Here is an 18223-nt window from a genome sequence, read left to right on the forward strand (position 1 = left end):
CTTAACAAGATGTTCAGCTTTCATGGGCTCTGAACCTGAAACAACTAATTGACAGAGTCATTTGCCAGCTACTGTTGTCTTAGTGATCACCACAAAGGACAACCGAACGCTTTACCTGATGTTCCACTCTTTCACTCCAAAAATGAGCAAAGGAATTTTTTGGACCAGTTGTACAATCACTGGGGCAAGAGGAACACAAATGAGCTTTCAGAATCACATCATCCATCAGTTAGGGAAAGCTGAAACTTCCGTGTGAATTTAATATTTAGTGACTAGTGGAGAAATATCTTTGCTGTGCTAATTCTAAGAGGCAGTTGAGCCTGCCTGGAATTATATAGTTGGATATTGCTGTCTTGTAAAAAATAGAAATTGAATTTGCATAGAGTTCTTAGCCTGTGTTAGACTCTGTAAGAAGTCATACACAGTATCTGATATTCATCTTAGAATAAGTTATGGGGGTACATTTTACAGAAGAGTAAAGGGAACTGTGGATAAACCATGTGACTAGACAATGTTTTGCAGCCATTAAAAACGAGGTGCAGGGCACAAGGTGGGGTTTGAATCTTGACCTTGCAGATTCAGAATTGGTGGCTTTCAAATCAGAGAGGTAGACTGTGTGGAAATGGTTGCTGCTTCTTATCTAAGGACAGAAACTTTTCCCATGAACTGACCATTTTGCTTGAAAGTCCAGCAAGCAGGTCCTAATTTCGCTTGAATTAAGATTATCCTTGTTGCCAGGGACGAAGAAAGACAACCAAAGATCAACTTAAAGATATTTCCTTTGTCACTCTCTCCTCCGGGTCCAAAGAGAAGTTAGAAAATCAATACAGTTTTCTGCAGCTGCCTTGTTGACCTTACAGCTTAAAGGAAGTTTAGGGACAAAACACTGAGTCCCAACTTTAAAAAAGGAACAAAGGGCAGGATGAATGTTGTAAGGGGACATTCTGAATCATACAGCATTTTCCTAAAGGTCACTCTTGTCCAAACTTTGGAGATTACAGCACCAGTTGCTTCAAGGAAAGATGTTTTTGCAAAGCAAACATATCTCAGTCTCGCACTCCACCATAACCTATCTTTCAAATACAGGACATTTCCTCTTATTTCAAAGCAATGTCCCTTGAACATGAACACACACAGTTCAGGTTGCCCCTCATAGACCTATTGCTGCTACATCTTAGGGCTTACCCACTCCTCTGCCTGCCTTGTTTGTCTATTCCGTATTGGTGAGAGGGCTTTTGGGTTGGTGTACAGGGTGGTGCATCTATTCCTGTGTGCTGGCTCCTTGCAGAGCTGGGTGGGAGGGAGAGAGCGATGCTGCCGACTGCTGATGTTACTTCCCATTCTTAGAAGAACATGTGCCCTAGAAGTTTCCCTTCTCTTCATCCCTGTCATTCCTGAGCACCTACCATGCATGCATGTCATCTCCCTAAGCAGCAGGATGTGATTCCAGACGGGTAACTAGAGTGGGCAAGAATTCTCCCCTTTGACCTCCAGACCTATATTTCTTTGCTTGCTTGCTTGCTTGCTTGCTTGCTTGCTTGCTTGCTTGCTTTAACTTTGTTCACCTTCTCCGGGCTTCTGGGGAGATTTAAGAATCCTACCTATATGGAAGCATTTTACACCTGTAGCTAGGACTGAATGGATGAACTGCAAATTGGGCACAGGCATTTCAAGGGGGCTCTGTCCTTGAATGAAGGACTATGTAAGGATCCTGTCGTGGCCTCCCATTCTCTACAGATAGAAGGAACATTATGCCTGCCTTGCCACTCCTCCTCCATAAAGTACAAGTGTTTTTAACTGCTATTAAACAGTACCTTGTAAAGAACCTCATTTAGTGCATGTCAGAAATGAGATCAGCCGTCACTGATGACTGTGAGGTCATTCTGCACAGGGCCAAGTTGGTTATGGATGGCTAAGCTCATCTTCCCAGGCAGGAGGAATCCCCCACCTACTTTCAGTTCTGGCCAAAAGTTGCCATTAGTGTCATTCTCAAAACAGACATTATTAGCAAATGACCTTCAGTGCTTGACACCTTTACTTTAGGGTTGAGTTTTATGCATACCACAAAGTTAAAGCAGGACTGTCTCCACTTGTAATGTATTTTAAAATGAGCTGGTCAGTGGTTCTATGTGGTAAAGATGGATTAGAAGCATTATCAGTGCCTTCATTAACCCCACGAGGTAACTGTTGTCTAAAAAGCAATCTGCAGAGTGGTTTCCTGTACCAGCTTATCAGGAAGTTGTCCACAGTTGTTCTTTCTATACGCTGGGTAAACAGGTTTTACGCTTTCAGCTATTTGGTTACGAAAAAGAAAAGAAAAAAGATTTGAACCCAAAAAAATTTTTACAAAGAAGTCAGAACAAACAAAAGTGTTGAGATGTATATTCTGGCATGTTATCAACTCAGACCTAGCACTGACTTCTGAGTATATCATAGAACATCTTAGAACCAAATGCATTTTTAAAGTGTCCTGCTTTGTAAAAGTATGTTAGAAACAGATACAGAAGTCCGGTAGATGAAAGAAGACACCACACAACCAAAGACCTGCAGATAGTAAGTCAGATCCTTGATAGCACAAGAAATAAATAAGTTAGCCCAATGTCTGGTCCCCTTTGAGCTGCCCCTCATCATATCTGTCACAGCAGCCCTCTTCAAACTCACATTATTGCTGAGGTAGAGCTGCTCCTTCACTGGTGGTGAGATAGCCTGTGCCAACCTATCTCCGTGGGATACATTCCAGAAATGGGAACTTGTAGGATGTGAGTCATGCGGTCGAGTGAGCACAGATACACACTGCTGAGGTCGCTGAGAGAATTCCAAAGGAAAAACACTTCCCTTGTGCACCCTGGACTAGCAGATGCTCCAGGATACATGTGGCTTTGTCTGCAAAGTTACTAGAAGGGACTTGCTTGCCGCATGGAACACAGGAAAGTCTACCCCAGGAGGACTGATGCATCAGAAGGGCAGAGAGAAATCCAGACTTTCTGACATGCTGCTTTTACATGACTGGCTCCTCTTTGTATCATGACTAAAGTCCTCTCTCCGGCTGTTCACTGGCTCTAGTTCTCTCCCTGTGTGTCTGTGTATGTATCCAAGATGCTGTTTACTCCATGGTTAGAGAGGAGCTAAGAGAGCCAAGAAAGCAAGCTGCTGCTTAGATATCTAAGGGGTGGTGTGAGCGGACAGCAGGCTCTGTCTGGTTTCTTCCCCTTTCCATTCCATCGAGCACCCAGTCTGGTAGTCACTGCTGCTCATTCAAGATGTGTCTTCACCACCCAGCCCAGCCTCCGTGGCAGACATATTCACAGACACACCCAGAAGCATGCAGTACCATCTCTTCAGCCAAGTAGAAGCCAAAAACTGGCCATCACAAGAAAGAAAAGTGGTCACTCAAAATAGGAAGACCTATTGACATTCTTTATCTGATTTCACTTTTGGTTTGAGACTTAACATGAGCCTTTCATTCCTGGGTCCTTTTGAAAAGGTATAAAATGCTTCCAGAAGCAATTTTAAGAAAAGAAAGAAAGGAAGGAAGGAAGGAAGGAAGGAAGGAAGGAAGAAAGAAAGAAAGAAAGAAAGAGCGAGCCAATATTTTTATTTTAAAAATATTTATTTGCCTGTTTATTTATATGTGTATGGGTATTTTTCTTGCATGCATGTCTGTACACTATGCGCATGCCCAATGCCCACAGAGGCTAGCAGAGAGTCAAATTTCCCGAGTTATGAACAGTTGTAAATTGCCATATGGATTCTGGGAATCGAACCCAGGTCTTCTGGAAGAACAGTGATCTTAACCGTGGAGCCATCCTTCAGCCTCCTGAGTCAATACTTTCTAGAAAAGCTTAGCTCGTGGCAGATTGTTTTCCAGCTTAAAACGCTTAGGCAATGTCTTTAATTTGAAGAAAGATGCAAACAGGCGACGCCTGAACTGACTGCTTCTCACTGGTGTGTTTTCTCTCCCCCGACCCCTTTCAACCCAGCATTGACATGAAGCTGAAAGAAAAGCCGTAGCTGGCCTGCTGGAGGAGGATCGCCTTCTGCTTTGTGACTTTGCTGGGACATACCTTCCTGGAAGTGACAGGGACGGTGACATCTCCACTTCGCACCACCTGGTGCCACTGGAAATTTCCAAGGGGGGAAAAGTGGAAAGAGAAGTTGTTTACTGTTAATATATTTTATGAAAATGTTGTGTATTTTCCTATTTTTGCCAATTACGTGCCTCAATGATTTTAGTTGAACCTTACTTAGCAAGAAAATAGGATCTTCCGTTTTACTATTATGCTCATCCTTGGTGCAGTGGAACTTGGTTCCTTAGGCTGGTGTTTATCAAAAGCGTAGCCTAATTCTGCTGTTAGACAACTGTGGATACATTTCCGTAGACTGAATTGCCCCGTAGAGCTTGCCCTAGATTCAAGATGCACAGGGCTCGCCTTGTCCCAGGAACGCGGCTCTCTGAAACTCTGTCTACGAAATGCTGACCCTGAATAGGACAGACAGACAAACAGATATAAAATCCTCATCAGCTAAGGCATCTGCTCCCTTCCTGCCCACATTAGTCATCCTTCAGTTTTTTCAAAAGGAACCTGGGCTTCCTAACCCATGTAACCTTTACTTTATATACCTGTACGTAAATTGCAGCATTATTCCCTAATGATCTCTGAAGAACTGCATATTGTGAAACTTAAGATGAACTATGCTTCAGGCCGCAGAACAGGCTCCAACCTTTACACTTCGTGTGCCAACTCCCAGGTGGCCCACTCCAAAATTATTGGGTAACATCGAATCAGTCAAAATTAACACTCGGATGCATTGCAAAAGCAATCTGCTTTAAGAAGTTTAAAATTAAACGCAAGTATATACTAGCCTTTACGAAATAGCTCGTTTCTTGTTTTTATATACCCCTTAAATTATCATGGCAATTGCCAATCTGTGGATCTCTGGCAGAGGTCGGCAAGCTATACTGCGGCTAAGGCTCCACTAACAAGAGAAAGTGGTTTCCACGCCTAACAGTTGAAAAAAAAATAATACTTACCTGTCTGAAGCTTCTTTTACACTTTCTTCACCTGAATTGAATAGTGACAACACTTCTCCACAAGGCCAAAACACTACCTTTACAGGAGAAAAAAAAAAAAGAGTGTGCTGTTCCCTAGGATACCAAATACCTATTCCCACCCTGGCTGCCATACTCTTTGTATTTACTTAAATGCTTTCCCCAACTGAGTGCACAGAGGTGGCTGTAATCTCATTTGGTTTTGCCAAAAACTTTTTTTTCTTTCAAGACAGGATATTACCATATCACCCTCATTGGCCTAGAACTCACAATAGAGACCAAGCCGGCCTCAAATGTGTACTGATCCTCCTGTCTCCGCCTCCCAAGTCCCGGTATTATAGGCTCACACCACCATGTCTGGACTTACAAAGAAAATTTCGACATTTACAGACAGCGAAACATCACCCGTGGCCTACTGAGAAAAGCCATGGATCCTTCTCACAAAAGTGTGGCTCTCTTAAAGCACGGACTTGCCACACTCAAACTGAAAACTCTTTAGAATCGTTCTGCAAAGTCATCTGTTACCAAGTAGCTGCCAGGCACAGAGTTAAGACCTACCTGGTGGCTTTGTTGAGGAGAGCTGTAGACACTCCGAGCCCTGAAGAAGTCTTCTCAGCATGGAGGCTTCTTAGCCCAGGTGCCAGGGTTCCTCTGGCTTTATCTGCTTCATGTCCATTTCCAATCTGTCTTCCATATAAGCTCACCCAATATACATGTGCTGGTTCCCTTTCCTTCATAAGGCTCCACTATTTACTTTCACCTGTTAATCCCTTTCAACTTAGTATCTTTTTTGACCTTTGTCTCTTCTTTTCAATCCCCCTCCTCAGTTTTTGGCTAATTTGATAGAAAAACCCCAGAGTCAGCTAGACTCCCGAAGCCTGCCCTGACCTTTGGCAGCCTACTCCAAACGTTATGGTGATATGAGTATAGTTACCCAATATCCTGATTTGATCACCTGCTTAATATATTAAATCCTTCATATTCTATTTTGCAAGATGAATTACACGGTTCCCCCTAGCCATGTTAAACCGAGGACATGAGAACTGCAGAGTTCAGCTCGGCAAATCTGTAGACATGGGACTGCTGAGAGACCGTGCTTTTCACAACCAACCAGATATGGCAACAGGCAAACAGGCAAACCTTTCACACTTTCTTTGAGTCTGTGTATGGAAATCATAACTCAGATGGTGTGACATAGTAAATTTAGTGTGAGTGGTTTCAAATCAATGCTGTTTGGAATATCCTATGGGCTGTAGTACCATTACAATATTTAAGCACATGCTATCTTACTGTCTTCAAAAAAAAAAAAAAAAAAAAAAAAAAAAAAAAAACAAGTTACTTTAATTGCACGTGCTAGAGAAAAGCTATCATGTTCATCAAATGAATAGGCTTCTAGCAAATCCTGGGAAAATAGCCCATAAACAGGTAGATGTAACTCTCATGTCGCTCAGCTCTAGCGCCTGCACCCTGGACATTCTTGCTTTGGTCTGGCCTGCCAGGACCTGCTTTGCACTTTTTCCTGTAGATTTGTAGTTAAGGGAACACCAGAGGGTCATTGAGGCAGGAGTGGTTTTGACTAAGGGTGGAAAAAAAAAAACCTTCACAGAAGGTAGTTGTTGAAGAGTGAGAACGACTGGGAGTGGAGGAAGACCCCAAAGTTCCTACTGAAGCCATACAGTGTTATATAAGGTTCCTCCCTAGGGCATACCGATGAGCAAGGAGGCCACCCTCCCTAGCGCACATTCTTCGGATGTAATTTTGAGAATCCCTTTATGATTCTTCACAACTCTTGTCTTATCAATATGCCCCAGTAGTCTGCTACTTTAGGAATATCTAGGTGTGCACAAATTAACCTTTTCTATATCTAAAGAGTTTTCTACGTGTATTGGATTGCTCAGAATAAAGTATATATTAGACTTGTTTTGGTAAAGAAATGAATTCTACCTGGATAGTATGGATTAAAAATATGAAAATATGTAAGAACACAATGTATCTCTATACCCTTACTGTGTAACTCAGAAATAAAAATAGAGTCCACACATTGTGGTTTCCTTTTTCAACTCACTGAAACTCTGTGGCTTCCCTTAGCAGGAACATGATATGCTGGGCACTTGCCACAGGCAAAAAGCAGTATGCATTTTGACTTTCCCATCTGTCTAAACCCTATTGTTTTCTGTCTAGTTTTACCTTTCATGTCTTGGAGTCTTTTGCACTGTGCTTTTAAAATGGGCCATTTACTCTTTGGAAGTATCCTTTCATTTCATAGTTACTCTATAGTGACCTTTTCTGTCTCTTGCCTTTTCATGACATATTTATTTTTAAAGTAAAGCATACTAAGGGCTGGGGTAGAGCTCAATGTGAAACATGAACTTGGAATGAGCAAAGTTCTGTGTCTGATCCCCAGCAAAACACACATATGCATGTGCACACATACACTCACACACATATACATACATACATACATACATACATACATACACATGCACAAACACGTGTGCACACTCGTGTACATGCACATACACATGCATATGAATGCACACATGTACACACACGTACACACACATGCATATGCTCATGCACACGGGAGAGTGTCATTTCAACCTCAGTTGTCTTTGTTTCCCTTTTTGTTTTCTGGAGTCTTTGTTGAACTTTCATAGCCTTTAGGCAAAACCAGAGTTGGAAACCATAGCTGCACTTTTTTTTAACCAAATAAATAGTTGTGGGAAGCCAGGGTATAGTAGATCAGCTGATAGAGTGTTTACCTAGCATGCTAGGTTCCATTCCCTTGCATCACAGAGACCCAGCACAGAATCGCACACGGGTCGTCATGGCACTCTGAGTAAACAAATACCATAACACAAGGTGAGCATTTTAGTGTGCTCAGGACCGAAGGATGAGTTCTGGCAGCTATTAGGACCAAGGAATGGAAAAAACAAAGGCAAGGCTGAGATCGTTGCAGACAAAAGAATGCAAGACTGACAACATGGACAGTTAGGGTCATTTTGCTGTCATAACCTAAGGTGGTGGGAATGGAGATGTTGGGGGGGGTGAACTGGGCAGAATGAGGTGGGTGCACACTGTTTAGCATGGCACAGCTGTGAGGGACAACAAGCTACACATTCAGAGGAACTCTTAAGTCACAGGGCAGGGGTGAAAAAGGAAAAAAAAAATTCCCAAAATACACGTGTTAAACAAAGGCAGGCATTATGCAAACCCATGTGTTTTTCAAGCACACTCTTAGGAGTGATGAGGGGTGAGATGGTGAGCCTAGTTAGTAATTCACTAAAAAAAAGTCATATGGAATTAAGTCTAAAGTTTATAAATACAGACAACCTAGGCTTTCAGCCATCAATGCCAGCCTTTCAGGGGAGGTCATGGAAAAGCTGTGCCTGGGCCTATGCAAAGGGCTGTTTGGCTCTGTATCATCTCCTGTGCCATTTCCCTGTGTTGGCTGAGTCGGTGTGCAGAAGCCTTGCCATGAGCCTCCCCAATTTCATCATTCTAGACAGGCAAGAAGTCTTTAGTTCAGCTGATGACCGTCAAAGGGTTGAACCTCACCCAGCCTTGGTCATTACAGAGTGGGAGTTGTTTTTCGTAGCTGATTTGCCTACTTTGTTTCACTCACATTTAGCTCCAAATGGCTTTCTTTAAAGATCTTTTTTTTTTTCATATGTACACATGTCTGTCTGTCTGTCTGTGTGTCTGCCTCTGTGTGCACTATGTCATGTAGTGCCGAAGGATGCCAAAGAAGGTATTGGACTCCCTGGAACTGGAGTTACAGGCAGCCGTGAGCCAACTTACATGGGTGCTGGAAGTCAAACTTAGGTTCTTTGCAAGAGCAGTAAGAGCCCTTAGGGCTGAGCCATTCTTCCAACCCCTAAAATCACATGTTTAACTATAACCCGCACGTGCACGCTCTCGCCCGCGAAAGACGACACGCGCGTCAGGATCCTTCCACAACCATATTTATTTCATCAATGAGGAGAGAAGGGACGGGGGGGGGGGGGGGGGGGCAGGCGGGGGTCTGTGGTGCCAGCTTATATAACCCTTAGCTTGTCGTGTTTATACCCGATTGGCTGTTAGCAGTTTGCTCGTATCCTGCCCTGGTTTGGGCCGTGAGTTTGGCGTCTCTAACCGTAGCGCTTATCGTATGGAACTAGCTGCCTGAGAGGAAGTGGGCTGTATCCTGAGCAAGCTCAGCAGCTTGAAGTTTTCCTCTCTGCACTTCCCTAGCTGCCAGTTCGCGCGTACCATCCCCCTCAAACGGAGCCTGAGCTCCGGCGCGGCTCATAACATTTAACCATATTTTTTAAAAGTATATTACTGTTTTGACGGAGATAAATGCTTTCCCCTGTTTCTGCTGTCTTATCCCCAGAGAAGAACATACAGCCCTGGACACTTGGCCTTGATTTCCTTTTGAAACTCTTCCCTCTTAAGCTGATGAGATGAAATTTCCAGTTGTCTGTCATGTTCAATATTGCCTTTGCCAAGTTATTGTTGGCTCTCTGAAGAGGCACAAGGCTGAGTTGATAGGATTCTCCGATTGTAGCATTTTCATCAACTGACCAAGATACAGGTGTGAGTGTGTGTGTGTGTGTGTGTGTGTGTGTGTGTGTTTAAAAGCACGTATTTAGTATGTCTTTACTGAGCTCTTAGCCAACAACTCGAATAATTCCCACACGAGCACAAAGTTCCTCTGCACATGTAATCTCTCCACACGACAAGTCACAGGGCTGGAGATGTAGCCCTGTAGGGCTTATGCTTGGACACTCAAGACCCCAGATCTGATTCCTAGCATCAAAACAACATTATAGCAAGAGACGATACATCATAGCCCTCGTGCATTTAAAAGTATAGGCAGTACTTCATCACTGCACTTGGGAGTCATCTTAAACAGTGAAATCAACAAAAAGGACAGAAGGAAAAGCATAGGAGAGGACACTTGTTTATAGTATTCAAGCTGAAGGAAAGGCATAACCACCTGTTCAACCGCACCTTGAGTTCCTATCTTAGGCAATGCAAATTTGCCACTACTCTGTGCATGCCATAAATGACCACGGAAGTGCCATGAGTATTGATTTGAGAGGTATAAATAAATTCTAGCAAATGAATGTACAACAATGGTGTCCTTAAAGATTGAGAATAGAGTCTATCTATTCCATGACCTGGCACCCTGAAGCAACACATCCTTATTTCAGTTTCTGAGGGGTTAGAAAACTAGGCCCAGTTTAGCTGGGTTCTCTCACAGGTACAATCCAGGTGTCATCCTAGGATGTCGAACAAGTCTTTGTCAACGTTTCGCTGGGGCAGAATTCATTTTCAAGCTCACCAGCTTGGCTTTGGGCAGGATTCACTTTATTGATGGTTGTTGGACTGAGGACAGCATTCATGGAGCTTGTAAGGTGAAGCCCTCGGATCTCTGCCTTGTTGACCTGTCTACCATGGAAAGCTTTTTTAAAAGGAGAGATAGTGAGGACCAGGTGCTAGCAAGATGGAAGGTGATTTTCTTTTTTTCTTCCTTCCTTTTCTTTCTTTCTTTCTTTCTTTCCTTCCTTTTTCCTTTTCCCTCCTCTTCCTCTTTTTCCTCCTCTTCCTCCTCCTCTTTTGTAATGACATCCATTACAAAAGTGATATTTTCTAAATTATTCTATTACCTTGTCACAAATAAGTCCATAAACTAAACCCACACAATGGGAGAATGTCACACAAGGTGCACAAACCCAGTAGCAGGGATTGTTAAATCCACCCTAAACGTCTGTTTGTCATCCCCCAAGCCCTTTGCAAATTCCTTGGACTCCTGCTCCCTCCCACTTGTTAGTGAAGGTATTTGTCCATCTTTTTTTCTGTTACTTTTTCTTCTGTTTCCCTGGGAATTCAACAGACACATTTCCTCAGATTACTCACACCCTGTCCTCAATCTTGACAACAATCATTTTTTTTTCTCTCAGTGTCTGGGGGCAAAGGTTAAGCTGTCTTTACTAACTTGATGGTACCATTTCTCTGCCCTCTCACTGTCTTTGAGATCACACACCCTGGCATTTACATTTCGGTTCCACTTGCTAGCTTGTATTGCTTAGAACGAGTTGCTTAACCTCGGAGAGTCTCATTTTGTCCACTTTTTATGACATGGATCAAAGTTTCATCCTTAACGTTTATATAATGGTTAAATTGGAATTAAATGCCTCAGTTAGGACTTAAAACAGATAAAGAATTAAAAAATATTCTTTCCTTCACCTCCCCACTGTCCTAGCCTTTCTGTGATAGGCTGCACATCTCCAAGCCCACCCCTAGCCCCATCAAACAACAAGCAAGTTTCTTCAACCCTGACAGTCATTGTAGTGTGAGTTTTATGTCAAGTTGACATACGTTGTAGTCGTTTGAGAAGGGAGCTTCATTTGAGAAAATGCTCCACCAGATTGGCTTGTGGGCAAGTTTGTGTTACATTTTCATGATTGATCATTGCTCGCTCTGGGTGGTGCCACCCCTGGGCTGGCGGTCCTGGGTATCTAAGAAAACAGGAAGAACAAGCCATGATGAGAAAGCCAGTAAGCAGCATCCTTCCATGGCTTGCTTCTGTTTCCATTTCTGCCTCCAGGTTCCTGCCCTGAGCGTCTGTCTCACTTCATTCAGTGATGAACTGTGGTGTGGAAGTGAAAGTAAAATAAACCCTTTTCTCCCACCTTTCTGTTGACTATGGTGTTTTTATCACAACAATAGGAAGCTAACTAAGTCAACCACACTATCCCAGCCCTGCCATACTCCTTCCAAACTTTTCTTTCTGCCCCGTTGGCTTCTTGGTTTTAGATTTTTGTTTGTTTTTACATTTGTTTCAAATTTATTTTTATTATGTTTAATTACGTGTAGGCGGCTGAGTTTGCATGTGGGTATAAACACATGTGCCCAAGGAAGCCAGATATGTCAGATCCTCAGGAGCTAGAGCCACAGGCCCTTGTCAGCCACCTAATATGGATACTTGAACTAAACTCTAGTCCTCAGGAAAAGTAACAAGTGCTCTTAACTGCTAAGCCATCTCTCTAGCCCCTTCATTTTTATCTTTGTTCAGTGACGACAAACAGGAATGGAGCTACAACTCAGGACATGTGACATTTCAGAGGCCCCAGGTTCCATGCCCTACAGTAGAGGATAAAGGGGAAGAAGGGAGCGGTGGAGAAGGAAAGGGAGGGAGACATTTATGTGTGTGTCGTCTACAGAGTTCCTCACTGTCTCCATTGTATTCTACCTGCAAAGAAGTTATTGCAACACGATGCTGTTCAATCCCAGTTGTGGTTAAAGTTTCACCCATTGTCTGAGTAAGTGTCCTTTACAGAAAAAGATATAATCCAGACCACATTTATACTTAGTCATTACGTCTCATTCGCCTCCTTCAATCTGGCGTGATTCTCTGGCTTTCCATGACTTCTGCAGCCCTGACATCTGTGAATGTGACAGTTGTTCCCTTTGGTGTCCCTCAGTGTGGATGTGGCTGTGCGATTCAGATTGCTATCTTTGGCAATCGCACGTCAGTGCGGACTTCCGATTCTCCAACTGCTCCCTACGGATGATCACTTTGAATACTGAACTATGGCAATGTTGATGAGGGCTTCCCACTGGAAAACATTCTTTTCTGTCCTTTATAATGAATGAGAACTGTGTTGTGATGGGGATCTGAATATGCAAAGACAGCCTGGGTGGATTCCTTTAAAACACACACTTATATTCATATCTATCACCCACCTATAGAGAGACAGTACGGACATCTTGTGTTCTTGACATCTTTCCCAATGCTGAAATCCTTCAGTTGATTTCCTATAAGCACACAAAAGATTATCTGGAGCTGTAAGGATGGGGAGCAGGTTTCTAACTGAGTCCTTGTTAATTAGTGCAGTTTGAGGGGCTGGTCTGGGGTCTGTGCTAGCTTAAATAACACAGTGTTCCTTTCCAGGGCTGAGTTTCCCAGGCAACCACACTGATAGGGCTGAGGTCATTCTAAGGACATCGCCTTGAGCTTCTAGAAGCTAGGTTGGTGTTGTTTAAGTCTCATCTATGCTGCCAAGACAGTGATTTAGAGGCTGAGCCCAAAACCAAGTTGAGAAGAGGGTGCAGGAAACCCAGCTAGAGTCTGGCCACAAAAAGACTCTTTGTTATCGCTCACCAACATTGGGCTTTGAATGTCTTTTAACCTTGATCACTTGGCAGAGAAAAATATTTTTCTTTCTATTTGTATTTCTCAAAAACCAAGCACCTTATACATGTCTTCTCATGTGGACTTAGCTATGGTGTTTTATTCATTTTTCAGATGAGCTAGCCATTACTTTTATTTACTGGCTTGTAATTTTTCAGTTTGACATCTGAAAATTTTCAAGTACTTGCCATGTAGTGATCCCAGGCCACAAGTCCCTGTGGAGTTCCACATTACCTTCCCTGTGCAGGTGAATACCAAGCCAAGCCAGGTTCTCAGCAGGAGACTCACTGGAGGACGCCGGGTTCCTGAATGCACAGCTCTAAGTAGTGGTTCGCTGAGCTCAGCCAGGTATGTCTTTGAGCCATGGCCAACCACAGTAGTTTTGACTAAAACCTTGTCCTTGGCTCAATCATGTCTTCAAGGCTGGAGAGGGTAAGCAGGAATTGGTCGTGCTGTAATAGAAAGCACTTCTACCTCAAAAAACTACCCACCCCACTTTTCCTTTTCTTTCATTTTTTATTCTTATCTCATATATTACATCCAGGTTGAAGCTTTCCCTCCCTCCCTGCTCCCCCTCCCAGTCTTTCTCCATCACCTCCCCTTTTCTTCAGATCCATCTCTGCTGTGCCTCCCCTCAGAAAACAGTAGGCTTCTCAGAAACATTAACCTACAAACTACAATAAGGCTGGACAAGGCAAGTCAGTAAGGGAAAAGGGCCCCATAGGTAGGCAAGGGAGCCAGGGACAGCCCCTGCTTCCACTGTTAAGATTCCCACAAGAACATCAAGCTACTCAGCCATAACATACATGCAGAGAACTAGGTCAGACTCCTACTGACTCCCTAATCTCTGTAAGTCCCCATGAATCCTGGTCAGTTGACTTGGTTCTCCTGGTCTGTTTCTGAACCCTGTAGTTCCTTCAATCTTTCCTCCCGCTCTCTGCAGGACTCCCTGAGGTCCACCTAATGTTTGACTCTGCATCTGCTCCCATCGGTTGTGGTCTCTTTGATGACAATACTGCTAGACTCCTGTCCCAGCACACTCTGCAGGCAGGACAAACTGTAGGTGGAAGGTTTTTATGGCTGGATTGGTGTTCCAATCTCTCCTCCACTTAAGGCCTTGCCTGGTTACAGAAGATGGCCAGGTGCCCAGTTCAGGCTCCATGCTCCCCAGTACTAGCAGTCTTTGCTAAGGTTATTCTAGTAGGTTCCGTGGAGTTTCCACTGCACTCACTAGGTTTCCATCTTGCCCCAATAAGTTCCCCAATTTCAGTGCTTTCTCCCAGTGTTTTCTCCTCTCCCCCCCCCACCTCTCCTGTTCCTATCCCCACCTGTCCCTAGTCCATCCACAAAATCTATTCTATTTCCCCTTCTCAGAGAGATCTTTGCACCCCCTCCCCTTTAAGCTCTCCTTGTTACTAAGCCTCTCTAGATCCATGGACTGTAGCATGATATCAGCTAATATTCACTTATAAGTGACTACATACTATGTGTATTTTTCTCAGTCTGTGTTACCTCACTCAAGATGATTTTTTTCTAGTTCCATCCATTTGTCTGAAAATTTCATGGTGTCATTGTTTGTAACAGCTGAGTAATACTCCATTATGTAAATTACCACATTTTCCTTATCCATTCTTTGGTTAAGGGACATCTAGGTTATTTCTGGCTATTGTGAAGAAAGCTGCTATGAACATAGTTGAGCAAGCATCCTTGTGATTGAATGGAGCATCCTTTGGGTATATACCCAGGAGTGGTATAGCTGGGTCTTGAGGTAGCCTGATTTCCAGTTTTCTGAGAATCTGTCATATTGATTTCCAAAATAGCTGTACAAATTTGCACTCTCACCAGCAATAGAGGGGTGTTCCCCTTGGTCCACATCCTAGCTAACATGAGCTGTCACTTGTGTGTGTGTGTGTGTGTGTGTTTTATCTTAGCCGTGACATCAGTATAAGAGAGAATCTCAAAGTCACTTTTGATTTGCATTTCCCCAATGCCTACAGATGTTAAACATTTCTTGCTTAATGTTTCTTGGCCATTTGAGATTCCTCTGTTGAAAATTCTCAGTTTAGATCTGTACCCCATTTTCTAATTTGATTCTTTAGTTTGCTGATATCTAGATTCTTGAGTTATTTATGTATTTTACAGATTAGCCCTCAGTCAGCTGTGGAGTTTGAAAACCTTTTCCCATTCTTGGGCCTTTATTTTGTCCTATTGATGGTGCCCTTTGCCTTACAGAAGCTTTTCAGTTTCCTGGGGTCTGGTTTCTTGATTGTTGTTCTTAATGCTTGTGCTATTGTGTTCTGTTCACTTTTTCTCTAGTTGTCATTGTTATCCACTTCTGCCTTGGATCAAGGAACAGGAGGGGCCTGCAGAGAGGGCCAACACTTGTGAGCAAGCACTTGCTGCTCTAGCAGAAGACCTGCCTGAGTTCAGTTCCCAGAACTCATATGAGGCAGCTCACAGGGCCTGGAAAACCAGCTTTGAGAAATCCAATGGAGTTTTCTGGCCTCGTTAGGAGCCTTTAACATAAATCTTAAAAACCAGAATAAGGTAACAGGAAGTTTGTTTGAGTTCATTAGGGAGCGTGGTAGTCATTGAAGACTAGCCCTCTGAAAGAACAGCTCTCCCGAAGTACACAGGGCATGCTGAACTTCCCGTGTCCTTCCTGGGAATCCAGAAAAGGCCGATGAGCTCTCAAGAGAAAACAGTATCATCTCTAAACCCACCTTCAGTATGTGGAGGTAAATCATACAAAAAGACATAATTCAGGAAGAGATTTTCTTCAAACTGAGTGAGTTCAGGGTCAGGCTGTTGCCCTAATTGCTGAAGAGAGCTGCATCAGTAAAGATTTACTGACCTGGCAAGAAAGAAATACCAGTGAACCAAATACTTGCTAATACTGACTGCCTCTATAATCCAGGCCTGGCTTCCACTTTCCCTCTGGCTCCTGTTCTCTCCATGTACTCTGATCTGAAAGACCTGAGCCTCTGTTGTAATTGTCAGGAAGAAGATGTCTGGGACCCCTTGAAGACTCAGAAAGTTAGGAATTAAGTGATGAAAACCTAAGTAAAATTTTTGCTATGTTTAAATTTTTAATTTTCCTTTCAAATTAGGCACAGATTTTTAATTTTTAAACTGTATTTGTTATTTAAAAATTTAAAAACCCCTGTGTGATGGTTAGTCATGGTTGTCAATTTGATTGAATCTGGAATCAACTGAGAGAAATGCTTCTGGATGGATCTTTGAGGGAATTTTCAGGGAGGATTAGATGAGATGAGGAAGTCTTTTCCCTTCTGGTGGTTTGACAGGAAAGCAGGGGTGCTTTTCCTGTCTGCCTTCACTTCCTGATGGTAAATGAATCTAACCTGCAGTTGCTACTTCTGTGGTCATTTTTTCACTCCCATTGGAACATAGTCTTTGCCTTTCCAATGTAGACTAAAGACCAGAAGCTTTTACAGCAACCCTTTAGGCCTTTGGTGCCACGTTGGGATGGCTAAGTCATCCAGTGTCACAGTCTGAGCAGCCTTCTGAGTCCTTGGCTTTGTCAGCCTGCAGGCAGCCACTGTTGTGCCACACAGCTTCATTCTGGAAGCTACTGTTGTCATTCCAGATGTACTGTGTTCAGTCTATCAGTTCTGCTCCTCTGCAGCGTTGACTCATACCCCTTGGGCCATTCATCTGTCATGGCCCTAAATCAAAGTGATTGGAACAACCCCTCTCATTTGCTGTGACTACGAGGCTGAAGTTTAGGCAAGACTTGAGAGAAATGGCTCATCTCTGTCCCACATAACATCTGCCAGGGCAACTGGCCAGAGACTGGAGAAGCCTTTTGCAAAAGCCCTGCTAACCTAGAAGGCAAGTCGTTTAAAATGTTCATCACATTTAAAACCTTGAGATTTTGGAAGATAGATACTGTGTATCTGTTTTTATTTCTTTTAGTAGGAATCGGTTGGATCCACAATGAGCTTTACTCATTTCTAGGGAAACTACCACTGTGAACAGTAGAGTTGGTATTCCAGAATCAAGGTAGGTAGTACAACACTTTTATGGTTCGAATGGAAATCTGTCTTAGACCTGGCCAAACATGCCATTCCATTCACTGATAATAGGTTCTGAGATGATTGGCACATACCTGTAATATCAGAACTCAAGAAGCCAAGTCAAGCAGATCGTTGTAAATTTGAGGCCAGCCTGGTATACATAGTAAGTTTCAGGCCAGCCAGGGCTACATAGTGAAATCTTGTCTCAAAATTAATTAATTGGGTAGTCATTCAACTGGAACCTGTCAAGGGGAGTATTCAGGAGACTTCTCTCTGGAAGGTTATAGGTCTGAACTTGCTTAGGATAAAGATATCCTACCACTCCAAGAAGCTTGAACACGAAGAAGCATAGACATAGAAGAACAGAAGCAAACAACTGAATCCTGAATTGCCCATGCAGCCTGACTTCGATCTACATCTTGACTTCTCCATCGCATTCCATGTGTTCTTGTTTTGTATTTAAACCAATCAAACAGAGTCCAAAGGACCCTCGCAGCGTGAGGCGAGACTCCCGCTTCTGTTTCTTTTTGACACTAGTCCAACAAGCATGCTTCATTTCTCTCAGCTACAAATTCTCCTGCAGAAAGCATGAGCAATACCTACATATAAAGAGTTATAGAGGTTGATGGGATAGCTCAGCAGGCAGAGGTTCTTGCTGCTAAACTTGACCACCTGAATTTGATCCCTGAAACCCACGTGAGAAAGAGAACCAGATCCTGCAACTTGTTCTCCAACCTCCTTACACATGAGCATGCCCCTATACATACAAGAATAAATAAATCTGATGAAAGCTTAACTTATAGACACTACATAAATGCTATTGTTACTGGGCTATTCCTCAATAAGACAACAATGCCCATGGGTCAATAAAGGGCACTGAGATGAACCACTCCAGAGATGGTTTCAGGGAACAGTGTCTGCTTTGTTGCATGTGATCATCCATTTATTTATACA

At 43.1% G+C, this 18223-nt stretch overlaps 1 protein-coding gene across 8 annotated transcripts in view; it reads left to right on the forward strand.

Annotated features, from left to right (window-relative positions):
• Prune2 (prune homolog 2 with BCH domain) overlaps positions 1 to 7089 on the forward strand; it is a 276004-nt gene extending 268915 nt beyond the window's left edge. For all 8 annotated transcript variants that reach the window (XM_076918245.1, XM_076918227.1, XM_076918232.1 and 5 more), the window contains one exon: positions 3981 to 7089. In XM_076918245.1, coding sequence (XP_076774360.1) covers positions 3981 to 4011 — 31 coding nt within the window. In that variant the 3' untranslated portion in view covers positions 4012 to 7089. The remainder of the gene's footprint in view (positions 1 to 3980) is intronic.
• The last annotated feature ends 11134 nt before the right edge of the window (positions 7090 to 18223 follow it).

Source organism: Arvicanthis niloticus, chromosome 1 (assembly GCF_011762505.2).
Source record: "Arvicanthis niloticus isolate mArvNil1 chromosome 1, mArvNil1.pat.X, whole genome shotgun sequence".
NCBI lineage: Eukaryota > Metazoa > Chordata > Mammalia > Rodentia > Muridae > Arvicanthis > Arvicanthis niloticus.